At 53.7% G+C, this 20,948-nt stretch overlaps 1 protein-coding gene across 1 annotated transcript in view; it reads right to left on the minus strand.

The window, feature by feature from the left end:
• The window catches only part of LOC142309793 (beta-microseminoprotein-like), a 52,607-nt gene that overhangs the window by 19,211 nt on the left and 12,448 nt on the right, over positions 1-20,948 (minus strand). The window contains exon 2 of the mRNA XM_075347247.1: positions 5,396-5,501. Coding sequence (XP_075203362.1) covers positions 5,396-5,501 — 106 coding nt within the window. The remainder of the gene's footprint in view (positions 1-5,395; positions 5,502-20,948) is intronic.

The following is a 20,948-nucleotide window of genomic DNA, read 5'->3' on the forward strand; positions in this document are numbered from 1 at the left end:
GGACGAGGGAGGCTGATGCTTAGGGAAGCTGATGCTGGAGGAGGCTGGAAGAACAGAGGCTGATGCTGGTGGAGGCTGATGCTTGGGGAGGCTGATGCTGGGGGAGACTGGGACAGGAAGGCTGATGCTGAGGGAGGCTGGGAGAGGGAGGCTGGGAGGAAGGAGGCTGGGAGGAGAGAGGCTGATCCTTGGGAAGGCTGGGAAAGGGAGGCTGATGCTGAGGGAGGCTGGAAGGAGAGAGCCTGATGCTACGGACAGAGACGCTGATGCTGGGAGGAGAGAGGCTGATGCTGCGGGCAGAGAGGCTGATGATGCGGGTAGAGAGGCTGATGCTGGCGCAGCATGGCGGATGGAGCACGTTTGGTAATGCGCAGCATGGCGGATGGAGCACGTTTGGGAGTGCGCAGCATGGCGGATGGAGTACGTTTGGGAGTGCGCAGCATGGCGGATGGAGCACGTTTCGGAGTGCGCAGCATGGCGGATGGAGCACGTTTGGGAGTGCGCAGCATGGCGGATGCAGCACGATGGCGAGTGCGGAGTATGGCGGATGGAGCATGTTTGGGAGTGCGCAGCATGGCGGATGGACCACGTTTGGGAGTGCGCAGCATGGCGGATGGAGCACGTTTGAGAGTGCGCAGCATGGGAGATGGAGCACGATGGGGGGTGCGCAGCATAGGGGATGGAGCACGATAGGGAGTGCACTGCATGGGGGATGGAGCACGATGAGGAGTGCCCAGCATGGCGGATGGAGCACGTTTAGGAGTGCGCAGCATGGCGGATGGAGCACGTTTGGGAGTGCGCGGCATGGCGGATGGAGCACGTTTGGGAGTGCGCAGCATAGATGATGGAGCACGATGGGGGGTGCGCAGCATAGGGGATAGAGCACGATGGGGAGTGCGCTGCATGGGGCATGGAGCACGATGGGGAGTGTGGAGTATGGCGGATGGAGCACGTTTGGGAGTGCGCAGCATGGTGGATGGAGCACGTTTAGGAGTGCGCAGCATGGGAGATGGAGCACGATGAGGAGTGCGCAGCGTGGCGGATGGAGCACGATGGGGAGTGCGCAGCATGGGGAATGGAGCACGATGGGGAGTGCGCAGCATGGCGGATGGAGCACGTTTGGGAGTGCGCAGCATGGCGGATGGAGCACGTTTGGGAGTGCGCAGGATGGGAGATGTAGCACGATGGGGGGTGCGCAGCATAGGGGATGGAGCACGATGGAGAGTGCACACCTCCCCCCAACACACACACACGCGCGCGCGCGCACTGCACAACACACCACACACACACACTGGAAACCACAAACAACTGCCCTACACAGACACCCACACACAGACAACGCTGCACACACAAATATACGCACATACCGCACATATATATAACAAAAATCATACATGAACTACACAATACGTAAATTCTAGAATACCCGATGCGTAGAATCGGGCCACCTTCTAGTATATATATAATTGCCTTATTCTGTCTGTCTGCCTGTCTTGCTCCAAATTTGTGTCACAGTGACAGTGTCAACTGTCGGATTGGCCGCTGGGCTTGGCCTGGCCCCGCCCCATCACGGATTGGCCGCCTGGCCCCGCCCCCCGCATGGATTAGCCGCTCGCCCCGGCCCTCCACACGCATCGCCTGCTTCATCGTACACCGGCTCCCGGTACACATGTGCAGGGAGCCGGCATACGCTGACGCCTTGCCCGCTCGCCCCCGCCACACATTGGTACACTCGGCACCGCCCCCGGCGGACATAACCTTGCGATGCTGGGATCGTGACGGAGCGCTTCCCTTAGTTACCCGATGTGTATCATGGTTACCAGCGTACACCGGCTCCCGGTATACATGTGCAGGGAGCCGGCATACGCTGACGCCTCGCCCGGTCGCCCTTGCCCCCAGCACACGTTGGCACGCTCGGCCCCGCCCCCGGCGGCCCCAGCATGGGGGATGGAGCATGATGGGGGGGTGTTCAGCATGGAGGATGGAGCACAATGGGGGGTGTGCAGCATGGAGGATGGAGCACAATGGGGGGTGTGCAGCATGGGGGATGGAGCACGATGGGGGGTGCGCAGCATGGGGGATGGAGTACGATGGGGGGTGCGCAGCATGTCGGATGGAGCACGATGGGGGGTGCGCCACATGTCGGATGGAGCACGATGGGGGGTGCGCAGCATGGGGGATGGAGCACGATAGGGGTGTGCAGCATGGGGGATGGACCACCATGGGGGGTGCGCAGCATGGGGGATGGAGTACAATTGGGGGTGTGCAGCATGGGGGATGGAGCATGATGGGGGGTGCGCAACATGGGGGATGAAGCACGATGGGAGGTGCGCAGCATGGAGGATGGAGCACGATGAGGGTTGCGCAGCATGGGGGATGGAACACGATGGGAGGTGCGCAGCATGGGGGATGGAGCACGATGAGGGGTGCGCAGCATGGGGGATGGAGCACGATGGGGTGTGCGCAGCATGGGGGATGGAGCACGATGCAACATCTATATATATATATATATATATATATATATATATATATAACAAAAATCATACATTAACTACACAATACGTAAATTCTAGAATACCCGATGCGTTAGAATCGGGCCACCTTCTAGTGCTGTATATAAGAGCCTACTGGTGGTGGCCGCAGCTCATAGGTGAAAAACCTGGAGACAGGTTCCCTTTAAACTATTTTTATTTACTAGAGAAAATTTCATTATGTTTCATTATGCAGCAGTTTTTGTGTAACCTTTTCTAACAGCTTGCCAATTTTTTTAAGATTATCCTGTGAATGTACAGTTAGGTCCAGAAATATTTGGACAGTGACACAATTTTCGCGAGTTGGGCTCTGCATGCCACCACATTGGATTTGAAATGAAATCTCGACAACAGAATTCAAGAGCAGATTGTAACGTTTAATTTGAAGGTTTGAACAAAAATATCTGATAGAAATTGTAGGAATTGTACACATTTCTTTACAAACACTCTACATTTTAGGAGGTCAAAAGTAATTGGACAAATAAACCAAACGCAAACAAAATATTTTTATTTTCAATATTTTGCTGTGAATCCTTTGGAGGCAATCACTGCCTTAAGTCTGGAACCCATGGACATCACCAAACACTGGGTTTCCTCCTTCTTAATGCTTTGCCAGGCCTTTACAGCCGCAGCCTTCAGGTCTTGCTTGTTTGTGGGTCTTTCCGTCTTAAGTCTGGATTTGAGCAAGTGAAATGCATGCTCAATTGGGTTAAGATCTGGTGATTGACTTGGCCATTGCAGAAGGTTCCACTTTTTTGCACTCATGAACTCCTGGGTAGCTTTGGCTGTATGCTTGGGGTCATTGTCCATCTGTACTATGAAGCGCCGTCCGATCAACTTTGCGGCATTTGGCTGAATCTGGGCTGAAAGTATATCCCGGTACACTTCAGAATTCATCCGGCTACTCTTGTCTGCTGTTATGTCATCAATAAACACAAGTGACCCAGTGCCATTGAAAGCCATGCATGCCCATGCCATCACGTTGCCTCCACCATGTTTTACAGAGGATGTGGTGTGCCTTGGATCATATGCCGTTCCCTTTCTTCTCCAAACTTTTTTCTTCCCATCATTCTGGTACAGGTTGATCTTTGTCTCATCTGTCCATAGAATACTTTTCCAGAACTGAGCTGGCTTCATGAGGTGCTTTTCAGCAAATTTAACTCTGGCCTGTCTATTTTTGGAATTGATGAATGGTTTGCATCTAGATGTGAACCCTTTGTATTTACTTTCATGGAGTCTTCTCTTTACTGTTGACTTAGAGACAGATACACCTACTTCACTGAGAGTGTTCTGGACTTCAGTTGATGTTGTGAACGGGTTCTTCTTCACCAAAGAAAGTATGCGGCGATCATCCACCACTGTTGTCATCTGTGGACGCCCAGGCCTTTTTGAGTTCCCAAGCTCACCAGTCAATTCCTTTTTTCTCAGAATGTACCTGACTGTTGATTTTGCTACTCCAAGCATGTCTGCTATCTCTCTGATGGATTTTTTCTTTTTTTTCAGCCTCAGGATGTTCTGCTTCACCTCAATTGAGAGTTCCTTAGACCGCATGTTGTCTGGTCACAGCAACAGCTTCCAAATGCAAAACCACACACCTGTAATCAACCCCAGACCTTTTAACTACTTCATTGATTACAGGTTAACGAGGGAGACTCCTTCAGAGTTAATTGCAGCCCTTAGAGTCCCTTGTCCAATTACTTTTGGTCCCTTGAAAAAGAGGAGGCTATGCATTACAGAGCTATGATTCCTAAACCCTTTCTCCAATTTGGATGTGAAAACTCTCATATTGCAGCTGGGAGTGTGCACTTTCAGCCCATATTATATATATAATTGTATTTCTGAACATGTTTTTGTAAACAGCTAAAATAACAAAACTTGTGTCACTGTCCAAATATTTCTGGACCTAACTGTATATTGGTGATTAATAAGCACATATAGGGTAGTCTCATATTCCATATATATACTGCTCAAAGTATATATTATAGAGCTTAAACTGTTACCTATAATTAATATTAAATATAAATTGTGGCTTAATATATTTTTGAGTGTCCCTGCCTACACAGCAGCATCTGTATTTGAAATAATATACTGCAACACTGTATGTTGGTTTTAATGTCACTTGTATAAAAAAAATAATTATTTAGCTAAAATACTCTCATAGTTTTTTCCTACCATTGTGATATACTGTACGAATGCATACTATACAAATGACAATATGGATGAAAAATTGTCATATTTTTATGGATGAAAATCGGACGATTTTTTTTTTCATATGGTCGCATGAACTTAGCCTAAATGTGAGCCTAATAGATGGAGCTAAATGTCCGATCACCTAGTTGAACTATAATCATTAAACTTGAATGTAATTATTACCAAACGTCAAAACTAGTAAACCACAAGTACAAGTAAATACTCCAACCTAACATATACTATTATTTAAAGCCCCACTCCAGTGGGGGGGTTTCAGTGCTGGAGTGGTGCTTTAAATAGATGTTACCTGCCCCCTGTCCACCGTCAATGCTCTGGTCCCGCAACACCATCTTGTGACTGTAACTTCTTACTAGCCGTAAGTCAGAAGTTACGGCACAAGCTCCCAATGCAACTTTGAGACCCAGAATGAGGCTCACATAGCGTTACGTTGATTTGTGACCTCTGGCACCCTCCGTAAAACACTGGAGTTGTGCGCAGGTTACAAATCACAGCAGATCGTCCGGAGTGGAGATGGAAAAAAATGAAGCTGGCGGCAGGTGAGTATAAGACAGGGGTCAGGGGACTTGCATTTAAAGCACCACTCCAGTGGTCCAATAAAAAAAACGCTGGAGTGGCGCTTAAACTGCTAATTCATGGTAATTACTCACACTCACCTTCAGGTTCTCCACCTGCCTTTATTTTACTTTCTTTTCTGAAACAAGCAGCATTGCATAAAACCACAAGGATTCCAGTACCAAAGGCAATTGTGATAAGGAATTTCTGAAATGTGTAAAACAATAAACAGTTAAAGATGACAGTTTGCAAATGCATTTTTCCAAGATAATTAATAAGATATGCAGGGCAACTATGTTCAAGCAACATCTTAGAATAAGCTGTCGCGTGTGATGTTTGTGATGAATAACACCATTTTTGGCTACTATATTTTTTGAATCGTGCCTTATCCTCAGTTTCCTCCCACCCCCTTGTAGTTTCTGTGTCGAGACTCCTAACAGAGGCTCCATGGACCTTTTTTGATTTGCATATTTCCCAGGGGGCAATGCACCTAGGATTTCACTGTGTTGAGCGCCCTCGTTGGCTGCCGGCAGTGTTTTCTCTGGCTGGTCTCCCCGAGATCAATGATTGCTTTGTCTTGTTGGTCTACTAGGCATTGCTCCCACCTAGCCAGAATCCTACTCCCCACTGATGAGGGGCAACATTCCGAAACAGCTGTCTGTGGATGGATATCAGGCCTTGGTATTTCCCTTGTCATATCTTTAAACTTGTCAAAGAGTTGGATATTGACTAAAAGGGCCACTTAATATGGTGGTCATGGTAGTCTCCTAAAAAGATCCACTCCTTGGCTAGGTCCGTCTCGGAGGGATATCTGGCTATATTCTGTGTCGAGACTCCTAACAGAGGCTCCACGGACCTTTTATGATTTGCAAACAGTTAAAGATGACAGTTTACAAATGCATTTTTCCAAGATAATTAATGAGATATGCAGAGTAACTGTATGTTCAAGCAACATCTTAGAATAAGCGTGTGATGTTTGTGATGAATAACACCATGTTTGGCTCCTATATATTGTGAATCATGCTTTCTCCCCAGTTTCCTCTAACCCCCTTCTAGGATCAATCTTTTAATTTGTAATTGACTCTTGGTTGGAGAGAGATAACGAATATTAGAAGTTAACTCCGCAGCCTGGAATTTACCTGCTGTGCACACACACTTGACTGGTGGCTAAAGGTCCAGTCACACAAAGCAACTTACCAGCGATCCCAACAACGATAGGGATCGCTGGTAAGTTGCTAGGAGGTTGCTGGTGAGATGTCACACTGCGACGCTCCAGCGATCCCACCAGCAACCTGACCTGGCATGGATCGCTGGAGCGTGGCTACACGAGTTGCTGGTGAGCTCACCAGCAACCAGTGACCAGCCCCCAGCGCCGCGTGGAAGATGCTGCGCTTGGTAACTAAGGTAAATATCGGGTAACCAACCCGATATTTACCTTGGTTACCAGCGCACGGAGCTACACGTGCAGAGAACAGGGAGCAGCGCACACTGAGCGCTGGCTCCCTGCTCTCCTAGTTACAGCACACATCGGGTTAATTACCCGATGTGTGCTGCAGCTAAATGTGCACAGAGCAGGGAGCAGCGCACAATGCTTAGCGCTGGCTCCCTGCTCTCCTAGCTACAGCACACATCGGGTTAATTAACCCGATGTGTCCAAGAGCTACATGTGCACAGAGCAGGAGCCGGCAGCACAGGCAGTGAGAGCGGCGGAGGCTGGTAACAAAGGTAAATATCGGGTAACCAAGGACAGGGCTTCTTGGTTACCCGATGTTTACTGTGGTTACCAGCCTCCGCAGAAGCCGGCTCCTGCTGCCTGCACATTTAGTTGTTGCTGTCTCGCTGTCACACACAGCGATCTGTGCTTCACAGCAGGACAGCAACAACTAAAAAATGGCCCAGGACATTCAGCAACAACCAACGACCTCACAGCAGGGGCCAGGTTGTTGCTGGATGTCACACACAGCAACATCGCTAGCAACGTCACAAAAGTTGTTCGTTAGCAGCGATGTTGCTAGCGATGTTGCTTAGTGTGACGGGGCCTTTAGAATTCTTGGAATTAAGCTTACTCTATGTAAGAAAAATGCTCTGACAGCATGAGGTTGAAAAAGCAAGTCCATTGTAAACTTGCTTATTTTCATGTCCCCTTAACTAAAGCAATTTAATAATATGATATGAAAATAACATTTTAAATCAAAGAAGTATTTGCAAAACATCACATAATCCCTGTCATGCGTCACCCCCCAGGTCTTGTTCTTCTATTAGGCATAAGATAATGTGTAGGTTTTGCTTGGAGTGAGCCTTTGAAATTATTGTTTATTTGATAAGATAAATTGCTCCTTTTCTCTGGTGTTGTGCAATTACATAGGCATGTTTTACTTTACATTGTAGATGTGCATTACTCTATGGTGGGTGTGACGCCCCTGGACTAGTCAGGGCGTTTGAGGGGACTGCACGCTCTTTATTCTTAGTGCAGGACTCAATCCCTCTTGGTTCTGGGTTCCCAACTTGCAGCATTGCTTCCATCAGCATTCAAAAATTCCAATCACACCTCGCACCACACCCTGTCAGGCACACCAGTGGGCTGCTAAGCTGTAATAGAGCCGCCCATCTAGGGGTCAGGCAGGGACATGGGAGGTGTCAAGTCAGTTCAGTGGTAGCCCTCGAGTGGTGAGGAGCTTGGAGGGAGCATGTGGCTCCCGGGGAGGAGAAGATTGGGTTACAGATGGTGGTCTGGACCCGGAGGAGTCAGAGACCCGGTCACGGGATATTGGGACTAGGTGCCTGACTTAGTATCGAAGGACGGTCAGCAGCAAGTACAATAGCCGGTCTGGGACTAAAAGCACGTCGGGGTACTGGACCCTAGGTCGGGGAGAAGCTTCAAGCAACCCGGCAATTAACCTGCGGAGGATAGGGCCTTTATGGACTGTCCCCATGAAGCTCAGAGGTCGGGGGAACTAGCGCAACGAGGGAGATAGGGCTTTCCAATCAAAGCAGCCCACTGAAATCCCAAGCGTGAACTCCTGAGAGCAAAACTCCGTCACACAAAAAGTGGGGAGCGGGGCCCGGACAGCTTCAAGCTTACGTGCCACTTTGACACTACTAAAATCTGTGCATGGAGGCAGGCTCCGGACCATCAGGCAGTACTGCATGGAACGGAGACCCGGACGAGCTCCCCCAAGAGGGCAGCTGCACCCAGAAACTTGGTTTACCAGGTTGTCAGCGTCTGCTTTCCTTCTGAGTGAGTACCTGATTACCCCCCTGCTACCAGCAGCCTACGCTCCCCTGCAACAACACCTCACCATCCAGAGTCCAGGGGCCTTCTCTACCCGTGGAGGGTAACGTCATCTGGCTGCCCCACTCCATCACCCCGGGTACTTCCAACGGCAGCGGCGGTACTCCCCGTTACCGCACACCACGGGTGGTGTCACAAACTATCTAATCCCCTGTAAATAATCTCCCATCACATTTTAGAGTGACCCTGAGCCCCTGTGTGACGCCCTGGGCAAGCCAAAGGTCACAAGTCACAACACCACACGCACCCCACATTCCCTGCAGGTACACACAAAGTCAAAACTAAAATCCTTGTTGCCTTCCTCCAGGGGCTGGTGTCCACACCAGGGGGTGAGCCAGGCGGTTGGCTCCACCCACCGAGGAGTTCACAGCTCTGGAGGCGGGAAAACCAGGCAGTTAGCTCAGGGAAGAGCTAGAGTGAAGGAGTAAACAGTGAAGTGGAAGAGGAGAGTTGAAAGTGACAGAGAGAAGGCTGAAGTTAGTCCGGGTGTGTGCCCCGGACTGAGACAGCAAGGTTGGCAGACGGCGGTGACCGTCTGTAGGCGAGACTGTTCGGAGGTTGCCGAAAGGACCGTGGACGGGTGGTGGCCCGGCGGTACCGGAGCGGTATACGATGATTAGTCAGCACCAGGGCAGGGGCCTTTCGGATCCCGGCAAGGCTAGGAGTCGCCATAATTTACCAAATCCGTCAGTGAAGGGGACGACTGTCTCCCAACAACCAAGTCCCGTTTGAAGGCAACAGTCCGACCGTGAAGGGGAGACACCGCCACCGCCAGGGCACCAGTTTCCCAGGGCCAGCGCAAGAGAGGGGCTCCTCCGGCTCATATCCAAGCTGGGGAGCGGGTTACCGGTGGGAATCCATCGCTACCAACATACTACACATAGGTGCAGGGAAGAGATCGTCACCGTCAACTGCAGGGAACATCAGCACCGCAGCCGACCGAGGGACCCGTCCAACCAGCTGTTTGTTTACCAAGAACTGTGTCGTGTTTACTGGCTGAGTGAGTACCTCCGTGCCGTGCGGCACAGCGCGGCCCCTGCGCCCCTGCACCTCCGCAGGCCCCATAACCCGCCTGTCCACCATCCCAACCCCATCACTGGGCCCCGGGACCACCAATCCCCTACCCACGGAGGGGCAAATCAACAACTGGCTGCTCCGTACCACCACTCCCGGGATCCCCAGCCAGAGCAGCGGTGGTGTCCAGCTAATCACCACAACCGTGGGTGGCGTCACGGACAATAACCAATCCCCACACCCAAACCCCTTTCACTCACGGGCGAGGAGCGCCGCTAGAGTCCCCGGGATCCGGCCCATCGCTCGAGCCACCGAGCAGCAGCAGGCCGCGGCAGCCGGACCCGAGCAGTGGGAGAGCGCGGCGTCCCCTCCTCCGCCCGCGACAACTTGGCGTCACGAACAGGATCTTACCGCCTTGCCGTCTGGTAGAGGTGCGCCTTGTTACCGCCGAAGGTGTCCGGCCAGAAAATTTCAGAAGCCGCCATCTTTGGCGCAAAGAGTTCCCGCTCGAGCGTCTTCTCGAGTAGCAGAGGCGCGAAGGCCAAAACCCCGCCCCGATAGAGGAGGGGCCGGAAAGAGGCTAAGGGGGACGCAGATGGAGAAATGGCGGCGTCCTCGAATTGGAGCGCGGGAATACCCGCCACCGGAGCATCCAAGCTCTGGGGGAAACGAGGAGGAGTAGCCTTTGAAGACTGCGGCCCGAGTGAGCTCCCCGCCGGGACCGCTGAGTGGCTGGAGCGGGAGTTGGGGCGGTTCTGCTTGAAGGTGAGGGCGCAGAGCCTGCAGCAGTTGATGGATTGGAAAGCGGAGATGCGCAGGATGGTTGCCGTAGTGGGAGCCCGTGAGCAAGGGGCCGCTGTAGCCGGGCCGCGTCGCGATCAGTCCACCCAAACCCCAGAACCGGCCCTGATCGAGTGGGAGACGGACATCAGCACTGCAGCCGGGGGTCCGGAGAGAATGCCGCTGATGGAGGAAGAGGTCCCAAGTATGCCGCCTCCGCCGCCGTTCCTAACGGCTGTCAGTGGTTCGGGGTTGAACTGCCAGTGGAAGGAAAACCCCATGTACCGCTCGGTCCCGGAGTGGGCCGACCCCCTGCGGTGGTAGCCGCCTCAAGGTCAGCGGAGCACCGCTGTACAGTCCCCGTTGGGACCACCAGTGTATTTGTTTGAAAAGTTTTGCAAATGATGATAAGAAAATGGAACCGAACAGTTACCTGATTGTCCTACCGTGATTTGGAAAACCGGCCGTTGCCGCCACCATTGTCCCCTTGGGGACCGTTTAAAGTTGTATAGAGAACTTTCCATGGACAGGCCCGTGAACTTGCAGGGCAACCACAAACGTTAAGTTGCATGTAAATAAGTTGAGTTACCGGTACCGTTTCCGCAGTGCCGCCTCCGGAGAGGCAGGTTGGAGGGAGGGCCCGCAGTAGAGCCGGCTGGGGCCCAGCCACCACAGGAACCGGTGGCTACCCTCTGGAGGGGAAGGACAGATCCCGCTCGGGTGACTTGGTACAGGACTGGGGTCAAGGGGTGCTGCCTGGGTTTTAGGGGCAGCATCAGGGCCAGGTTGCTTGGGTGGGAGAGAGCGGAGACCGTAACCGTAAACCGTTTGAAACCGTTTAAGTAAGAGTACCTCCCGATGTGGGAAGAAGTTATTTTAATTGTAAACATGTTACCGTTTTCTATTTTCAGAAAAAAACAAAGGAAAATAAAACCGGTGTTGGACGGGCGCAGGCTTGCTGGAAGCAGGGGATGACTAAGTACTCACTCAGACAGCGTCAGTGATGAAAAGCAGACTCTGACAACAAGGTAAACCAAGTCTCTGGGTGCCGCTGCCCTCTTGGGGGAGCCCGTCTGGGTGTCCGTCCCCTACAGTACTGCCTGATGGTCCGGAGCCTGCCTCCATGCACAAATTTAGAAGTGTTCAGGTGGCCCGTAGGCATAAAGCTGTCCTTGCCATCCACTCCCTACTATTACTAGTGGAGCTGTGCTCTCAAGGGCACACTGTGGGCTGCATGGGTTAGAAAGCCCTATCTCCTTGTTGCGCTAGTGCCCCTGATCTCTGAGCTTCGTGGGGACAGTTCATAAAGTCACTCTTCTCCGCAGGTTAATTGCCGGGTTGCTTGAAGCTACTCCCCGACCTGGGGTCCAGTACCCCGCCGTGCTTTCTGTCCCGAACCGGCTATTGAACTCGAGCTCCTGACCGTCCTCCAAGACTAGGTCTAGGCACCCAGTCCCAATATCCCGCGACCGGGTCTCCGACTCCTCCGGGCCCAGACCACCGTCTGCAACCCAACCTTTTACTCAGCTTCCCTGGGAGCTCCAACCCCCAGTTTCCTCTCCCTTGGAGAGCTTCTCCTACACTTCCTCTCCCTTTGCTCTCCTGGAGCTGACTCTACCACTTCCTGACACTTTTCTCCCCTGGAGCCGACTACTATAACCCCTCCCACCTGTCTGCCTGACCCCTAGGTGGGCGGCCCTATTCCAGCTCAGCACCCCACTGGTGTATCTGACAGGGTGTGATGTGAGGTGTGATTGGGATTTTTGGATGCTGATGGAGGCAGTACTATAGGTTGGGAACCCAGAACAAAGAGGGGTTGAGTCCTGCACTAAGAAGAAAGAGCGTGCAGAGCCCTGTGACGCCCTGACTAGTCCAGGGGCGTCACAGTTACGCCCCTGTTATATCTAAAATATCTATCGGTAATCCTCTTACTACTGAAATTACTACTGAACTCCATACACCAGTTGGAATGCACCACCTTCTTTTATTTGTGTGTAATCACCAGGTTATTATAAATTATGCAAATGTTTTGATTCTCATTAAATACAATTTTATCAACCTCTGACAATATACTGGCTAGGGGTCTGCCACTGTGCTTTTGTACCCTGCTCCCTCTTTTGCTTTGCTGTTGGTCCTTTTCTTCCGTACTGCGCACATCAATTGGTTGCGTTTGCTCCATGTGGGGTCTAGGACCTTATATTCTTCCACCCACTCATCACCCTTGCCCTCCTTGTCGACCTGCACACTGTAGAAAGCTGCAGCAGTTGGTGTCGCGGGCGGAGGAGGGGACGCCGCGCTCTCCCACTGCTCGGGTCCGGCTGCCCCTGCTGCTGCTGCCTGCTGCTGCTCGGTGGCTCGAGCGATGGGCCGGATTCCGGGGACTCTGGCGGCGCTCCTCGCCCGTGAGTGAAAGGGGTTTGGTAGTTGGGTTGTTTATTGTCCGTGACGCCACCCACGGTTGTGGTGATTGTGTGGACACCACCGCTGCTCTGTCTGGTGAGCCCGGGAGTGGTGGTTTGGAGCAGCCAGTTGTTGATTTGCCCCTCCGTGGGTAGGGGATTGGTGGTCCCGGGGCCCAGTGATGGGGTTGGGATGGTGGACAGGCGGGTTATGGGGCCTGTGGAGGTGCAGGGGCGCAGGGGCAGCGCTGTGCCGCACGGCACGGAGGTACTCACTCAGCCAGTAAACACGACACAGTTCTCGGTAAACAAACAGCTGGTTGGACGGGTCCCTCGGACGGTTACGGTGCTGATGTTCCCTGCAGTTGACGGTGACGGTCTCTTCCCTGCACCTATGTGTAGTCTGTTGGTAGCGATGGATTCCCACCGGTAACCCGCTCCCCAGCTTGGATATGAGCCGGAGGAGCCCCTCTCTTGCCCGCAGGCGCTGGCCCTGGGAAACTGGTGCCCTGGCGGTGGCGGTGTCTCCCCTTCACGGTCGGACTGTTGCCTTCAAACGGGACTTGGTTGTTGGGAGACAGAGGTCCCCTTCACTGACGGATTTGGCAAATTATGGCGACTCCTAGCCTTGCCGGGATCCGAAAGGCCCCTGTCCTGGTGCTGACTAATCTTTGTATACCACTCCGGTACCGCCGGGCCACCACCCGTCCACGGTCCTTTCGGCAACCTCCGATCAGTCTCTCCTGCAGACGGTCACCGCCGTCTGCCAACCTTGCTGTCTCAGTCCGGGGCACACACCCGGACTAACTTCAGGCACTTTGCTGTCACTTTCTTCTGTCACTACTCTCACTTTCTTCCTTCTCCTTCACTGTTTACTCCTCACACTTTCAACTCTTACTCTAGACTCAAGCTCTGCCTGAGCTCAACTCTAATCTGCCTGGTTTTCCCGCCTCCAGGGCTGTGAACTCCTCGGTGGGTGGAGCCAACCGCCTGGCCCACCCCCTGGTGTGGACACCAGTTCCTGGAGGAAGGCAACAAGGATTTAAGTTTTGACTTAGGTGATCCTGCAGGGAATGTGGGGTGCGTGTTGTGTTGTGACCTGTGACCCCTGGCTTGCCCAGGGCGTCACATTGGCACCTGTGTTTCATCATACTTAGAAATGTACTGTTTTGGTCCACTGACCATGTGCACTAACCCTACCACGTACTCCTCCTCCAACATAAAATGTTTATGTTGGATGGGCATCCGTGCACTCGGTCTCTTTAACCTCTAGGGCAGGGCCAGGTAGATAGGCCATGGAACCCCAGCTAGCGGAGTCATCAAACATTAGAAGTGACTAGTGAATAACTTGGGACTTAAACTACTTGGCTGATTTGTAAGGGGCTGAGATAGAAGAAAAATGCCCATGGTCTTCAGGTGCCAACTCTGCGCTTTCAGCAGGGGACCAGATGGAAGACAATGCAAAGAAACTGGAGGCACTGTCAGCCATCCAAGCTAAAACCGCTTAAATTTGTTATGGCCTCACCAGTCGTCCAGCGGCACTCAGGTCTACGGAATGACGCAGAATGTCCTGTGGCCTGAATCCACCACAGAAAGGTGTTTCATTTGGGTATGTAGCATTTACAGAACAGCCACATCCTCAACCTGCAGCAACTACACCAGCAATATCTGCAGTACCATAGTCATGTCCTGTATTGAATGCTCTCCTCATGGTTTTACCCCACCCAAAAATTAAAAGTAGAGAAGAGGCTGTATTAGGACTTTATGCACATGGCTAGATTTGACTAATATGTTGAACACTGTATTAGCACAGTATGCACCAGCCTATATTAGAGCAGTTTGCACCAGGCGGTATTAAAGCTGATTAACCTAGCTGGTATTTGAGCTGTTAGCACTAGTAGGAGGTATTAGAGCTGATTAAACCAGGCAGTATTAGAGCTGCTTGCATCAGGCCGTATTACAGCAGAATTGTACCAAGCCGTATTAGACCAATATTGCACCAGGTGATATTAGAACAATAGTGCCTCATGCTATGTTAGAGCTCCTTGCACCAGGTGGTATTAGAGCTGCGTAAACAAGGCTATATTACAGTTGTTTGCACCAGCCGCTAGTAAAGCTGTTTGCACCAGGCTGTATTAGAGTAGTATTGCACCAGGACATATTAAAGCAGTATTGCACCAGGCTATGTTACAGCTGTTTGCACCAGGCAGTACTAGAGCTGATTAAACCAGCTGGTATTACAGCTGTTTGCACCAGGCCATATTAGAGCAGCACTGCAAGATGGCGGATTAGACCAGTAGTGGACCAAGCTACAATAAAGCTGTTTGCACCAGCTGTATTAGAACCGATTAAAACAGCCGGTAATAGAGCTGTTTGCACCAGGTGCTATTCAAGCTGTTTGCATCAGGCAGTATTAGAGCTGAATAAACTTCTGTTTTCAGCAGGATGTATTAGAACAGTATTGCACTAGGCATTAGACCTGTATTGCACCAGTCAGTATTGAAGCAGCATGTCACACAGAGTTATGCACAAACTTCGCCAACTATCATTGCGGCATTGGGTGCTGTTCATGTACCGCCCTGAGAGGGGCTCAGCGGCTCCGCTGCTTCGGGCCGAGCCGCTCGGGGTCCGGGCTTGGGTGGTCGGTGGCTCGAGCGCCTCTGGACCGGGGGCCACATCGCTCTGTTAGCCGTGCTGGCGGTGTCGGGTGAAGGGTGGGTGGCGCAGCCGGTGAGGCCGCGTAGTTGACGGGTGAATCGTGACGCCACCCACGGGTCGTGGTGAGGTGATGCACCACCGCTGCGGATGATGGTGGGGCTCCCGGGGGACGGTGTTGTGGCGCAGCCTTGGTGTTAGCCCCTCCGTGGGGCGGTGTGTCCCGGGGCCCAGTGGTGAGGGGACGGGCATTGCTGGAGGGGTCACGGTACAAGGGGCTGCGCTGTGGTGCTGTGCCCGGGTGGCACTGATGTACTCACGATTAACCGCACGCTGAGTAGTAGTAGTAAATCAAAGTTCAGGTATGGTCGGGTTCCGCAGATGGCTGCCGGTGTCCCCTGTGGGATTGGTGGTGGCCCCTTTTCCCTTGTACCTATGTAGAATGTTCGGCTACCCTGCCTGAGCAGTGGTAGCTCGCTCCTCGGCGTTTTTGGAGGCCGAGGGAGCCCTCTGTTGCCCGCAGGCGCTGGCCCTTCGGGTGTTTGGCCCTTGGCGGTGGCTCTCACTCGGAACAGGGGGGGCTGTTGCCTTCTGTCGGGACTTGGGTGTGGATGAACTAGTGAGGTCCAGCCAGCAATCAGTAAATTTGCCTATACTCTGTGGGTTCTGAGCTAGGACGGGGTCTGAGTACCCGGTTCTCGGTGCTCCGGTAGAACGTTTGACTCTCCGGTTCAGGGCCGGTGGGCTCCAACCCAAAGCCGGTCCCTACGGTTCCACCGGTTGTCTACTGGGACGACTGCAGATGGCCACCACCGTCTGCCTGCCTGACGTGTAAGCTCAGCTGTAGCACCTCCTGCCACTTCCACTGTCTCTACTACACTCCTGCTAGAACTTAACTCACTGAAGTTCCTGCCTCAGGACAGTAGTCTCCTCGGTGGGCATGCCTTTCCGCCTGGCTCCGCCCACCTGGTGTGCTCTACCTGCCCTGAGGGAGGCATCAGGTCTCCCTTTCGGGTGACGGTTGTGTCCTCACTGGGGGGTGGGAGGTTATACTCATTGCTTGGTGCGGTTGTGGAGTTTACCCCTGTTGTTTTGTAGCTTCCTTACTGATATTGTTTTTCTTCCTGAACCACTTATTGTCTTCAACTTTATGTGTGCTTGCTGTGTCACAGTGTTTTGGTTTTCCCTTGTCTGTCTTTATCTGTGAGGGTTCATCACACTCCTGTCCTGTCCCTCCCTGGGGGGAGGGGATCCATATCAGGTCTGAATAGGAGCACAGCTAGAAAGGAGACTCATGCCTTTCCACTACCAGGAGTATCTGTGAAGCCCCACAGGTGTTGTGTCGGTGCATTACCTTCAGGGACTCCACTCAGCTGGATCTGGTCACAGGTAGGAGATCTTCTTCTTGTCGTGACGCCACTCTCAGTATTGCGGCCAGTAGGGACCGCCACTGCAGGTTGAGGGTCGCCTGGGGCTGATGGTATGTGCAGTTAGTTGGGATAGCCTCCTGAGAGTGAGGCAAGCCCCAGGGCCCGATGTAGGTGCGTAGTACCACAAGGCGCAGAATAACTCCACACAGGCAGAATTGTCTTTCAAGGGCTTTACTCACATTTGATGGCAGGGTGAGTAGCCCGGGCGTAGCTGAGATGAACCAGGTGGGAACCAGGTATCCTTCAGGCTGACTTTATGAGGGTGACTACCAACTCGCCTTCCTTAGCCCTTGGTGGTTTGGGGTGACCCCGACTTTGAGTCCCTATGGGGGTCACCCAGGGAAGATGCTGCAGCCTCTCTCCCCTTCGTTCGCCGTGTGCTTGTCGCCTGGGCCAGATCACTCCAGCTTCTTGCCTCCTGTGAGCTATGGGCCCTAACTGTGGCTACGTGGCTGCGGCTTTTTGTGGTGTTGTGGCGTGGGCTTTGAGAGCCCCACACCGGCAGGTTTAGCAAAAGAAAGCTGGATCTATCTCCGCTTCGGGATCTGCCGCCCGTTTGGGCCTGGTACTCTCTAGCAGTCTCCTTACTTCCCACTCCGTCGCTCTCTCTTTAGCTGAAGATGGATTTCGGGTAGCACTCCTAGTTGACCGTTCTCCCCCGTCAGTAGCCACTGCGCGGGCGCTGTTAGACAGCAACAGCCCCACAGGTCTGCTCCTCACTGAGCCCTATGGAGTTCTCTGCTCTAACTGACTCACTGCCCCTCCTCTCCTGTTCTTGCCTACGCCACCTAGCAACCAGACTCTCTTACCACACCCCTTGAGAGGAGATGGAGGCTTTTGGCCCCCTCCACTATTCCAGTGAAGGTCAAGGCTTTTCCCCCTCCTGGGATCCCCAGGGGTCCTCTCATGGGTACATGTGTGAGACCTGATCACTATGCGCCTGTGTTCCACACCCCTGTCAGCCTTCTGGATTACCTGTATTGTACTGTCCCCAGCATGGGTGCAGTACTCAGTGGTGCCTGACCAGGTCAGGGGCGCCACATTCCCCCTTAGTTATCACCAGCACGTCCTCGGGCTGCAAGACAACATTTTAAAATGCATAAAACATTAAAACATGTAAAACATTTAAAAGCACCAGGTACCATACATCACCACCCTCCACCCACAAGTCCGTTAACCCACCCAAAACCCTCTCACGTTGGCCGCGGCTTCAGCCACTTCTGGCAGGATGTAGAGGCGGCTTACATGGGCTGGTGGTTTCAGGGTATACCTGGCCTGGTGGATCCGCGCCTTCAGCCTCTTCTGGCAGGATGCAGAGGCGGCCTCCACAGTTGGTGCTGACCAGGTACCCTCTTTGTGGTGGAGAGCCAGGCCCCATAAACAGGCATGCTCTCTGGTCGCAGGTGAGCCAAGGCCCTATATACGGACGGGCTCCTCCTGGTTGCAGACGAGCCAAGCCCCTAAACAGGCTGACTCTGGTGGTGGTGGTGCCCTCTGGTGTAACTATTTACACTGCGAGAGTTTGTGGCTATAGCCAGTTCATAGCCTTAAGGTTTATGGTTTTCTCACAATAGTTTATGTGGGCACATTCTTGAACTTTAAAACGTTGCAAAAACAAACTTTCCAAACTGGTCAAAACTTGCTGTACTTTACTTGAACTTAGGCAGATTCCTCTTCACCAGGGCTTGGGCCTGTAGGGCTGCGGCACCTGCTGCTTTCTTGCTCTTTGTCGTCGTCTGAGGTAGTCTCATCTGTAGGTTCCTTGTCTTTTCTTTCTTGATCTTCATCTGTTTCCTTTGCTGCATCTGTTTCTTTATCTCTGTCTTTTCTTTCTTCCTTGGGACATGGCACTACATCAAGCGCATACAATCCTCTTTCGCCTTCATGCATAGTGAATTGTACTGTATTTCCCATCTTTAAGTTTCTGCCAGGGTGTCCTCTAGGCAGATGAGCGTTCACATCTCTTCTGTTGACAAATATCCCTTCTTTGATACCAGGGGCTACAATGAATCCATATCCACTTCTCAAATTGAAATCCTCTACTACTCCTCTGCAAAGGGGTCCTCTGACCTGGGCTTTGGCTCTTCTCAGGAACCTTTTCTCCTGTAGGTCTCTGGCTGTAACTTCTCTCTGCTCTGGAGACTGTGGTGCAGGGGACAGCGTTGTTCTGTTGCGACGCCTTGTCTTGCGGGCTGGGTTCTGCTGGGCTGTTACCTCAATGCCTGCAGGGCCCCAGGTGAGGTTTCTGGGCTGGTCTTCATCAGCAGACGGTGTCAAGTCCTCTTCATCCCAACGGGAATAGGGTAACATCTCCGGCTCTGAGTATTGCTCCACTGCCGGTGGCTCCGGAGTCAGCTCCTCAGCTTCCTGGCCTCCTCTCCCCCTTAGTGCTTCTGAGCACTCTGGTTGTGGTAGCGCTGGAGATGAGTGGTCCTCAGCTGGTCTGGGCGGTGGACTCTCTGGCGCGGCTGCAGGGGTTGCCTGAATCTCCTTGGGGGTATGCGGAGGGAGCAGATACCGATCCACCATCTCTTGTGGGAACCGGGCCTCTAGGTCAGCCTTCAGCTTCCAGTATTCGGGGTCCTCTCCTATCAGGGACTTCCTAGCAGGGACCTCTTTGGACTGGGGAGCGGTGTCTGCTCTGGCCTTGCAGGCCGGGGTAAATGGTGATGCAATCTCTTTGCGGGCCGCGCCCTGTATGGCGGCGGCCTGGTCTTGGCGGGCCGCGCCCGGCATGGCGGCGGCCTGGTCTTGGCGGGCCGCGCCCTGTTTGGCGGCGGCCTGGTCTTGGCGGGCCGCACCCTGTATGGCGGCGGCCTGGATCGGCGTCGCAGCTGCGATGGGATCTGTGCAGGCTGGGCTGGGCGTCGCTGCAGGGACCGGGTCTTGGTGGGCCGAGCAGGGCATCGCTGCGGTGGCCGGGGCTTGGCGGGCCGAGCAGGGCATCGCTGCGGCGGCCGGGGCTTGGCGGGCCGAGCAGGGCATCGCTGCGGCGGCCGGGTCTTGGCGGGCCGAGCAGGGCATCGCTGCGGCGGCCGGGGCTTGGCGGGCCGAGCAGGGCATCGCTGCGGCGGCCGGGGCTTGGCGGGCCGAGCAGGGCATCGCTGCGGCGGCCTGGGCTTGGCGGGCCGCACCTGGCGTGGCTGCGGCCTGGCTCAGCGTCGCCGCGCCGGGCGCCTCTTCAGGGACCGCGAGCGTGGCAGCAGGGGTCGGGGCATCCGGGCCGGCAGGGGTAATACTGGACTCACCCATCGGTGGCAGCATCGGGGTCTGCGTCATCGCCGTCCTGTCTGGCACTCGGCGCGCGGCTCTCCTTTCATAGGCCCGAACCGCCGCGGTCATCTCCAGCATTTCCATTCGTTCTTCCCGGATCTGCTCCACAACCCGGGTCTCCAGTCGGTCGCAGAACTGGGCCAGCTCCCGATACCACCAGGCAGCGGAGCCCGGTTCTGGATTTCTGCGGTCAGACGCCATTTCTTCTGCGCCCTCTTCTGCACGACTCTCCAGCTGTGGACTCGCCGTTGCCTCTGATAGCAAGCTGTTCAGTTTCTGCTCTGCCTCTTTCAGCAGCTCCTCTCCCAGCAGCAAGCTTGTGGCTCCCTTTCTGTCCCGACGTCTCTGGACGCTTCCGCTCTCTTCACAAGCGAGGTCAGAACTCTGCAGGGGATCTCTGGGTAGCCACACCTCTTCGTGGGCGGTAACTTCTCCCAGCGCGGGCTGCTGTTGTTTTTCAGCGCGCTTTTCATGGTGGCAATATGGCGGCGCTTCCAATTTTCCAAGCGGACCGCCCAGGCACATGGTCACCTGTCTGGACAGGTCTAGTCCTTATCCTGTTCGTGACGCCAGATGTGAAGCCCCACAGGTGTTGTGTCGGTGCATTACCTTCAGGGACTCCACTCAGCTGGATCTGGTCACAGGTAGGAGATCTTCTTCTTGTCGTGACGCCACTCTCAGTATTGCGGCCAGTAGGGACCGCCACTGCAGGTTGAGGGTCGCCTGGGGCTGATGGTATGTGCAGTTAGTTGGGATAGCCTCCTGAGAGTGAGGCAAGCCCCAGGGCCCGATGTAGGTGCGTAGTACCACA

Source organism: Anomaloglossus baeobatrachus, chromosome 5 (assembly GCF_048569485.1).
Source record: "Anomaloglossus baeobatrachus isolate aAnoBae1 chromosome 5, aAnoBae1.hap1, whole genome shotgun sequence".
Lineage (NCBI taxonomy): Eukaryota > Metazoa > Chordata > Amphibia > Anura > Aromobatidae > Anomaloglossus > Anomaloglossus baeobatrachus.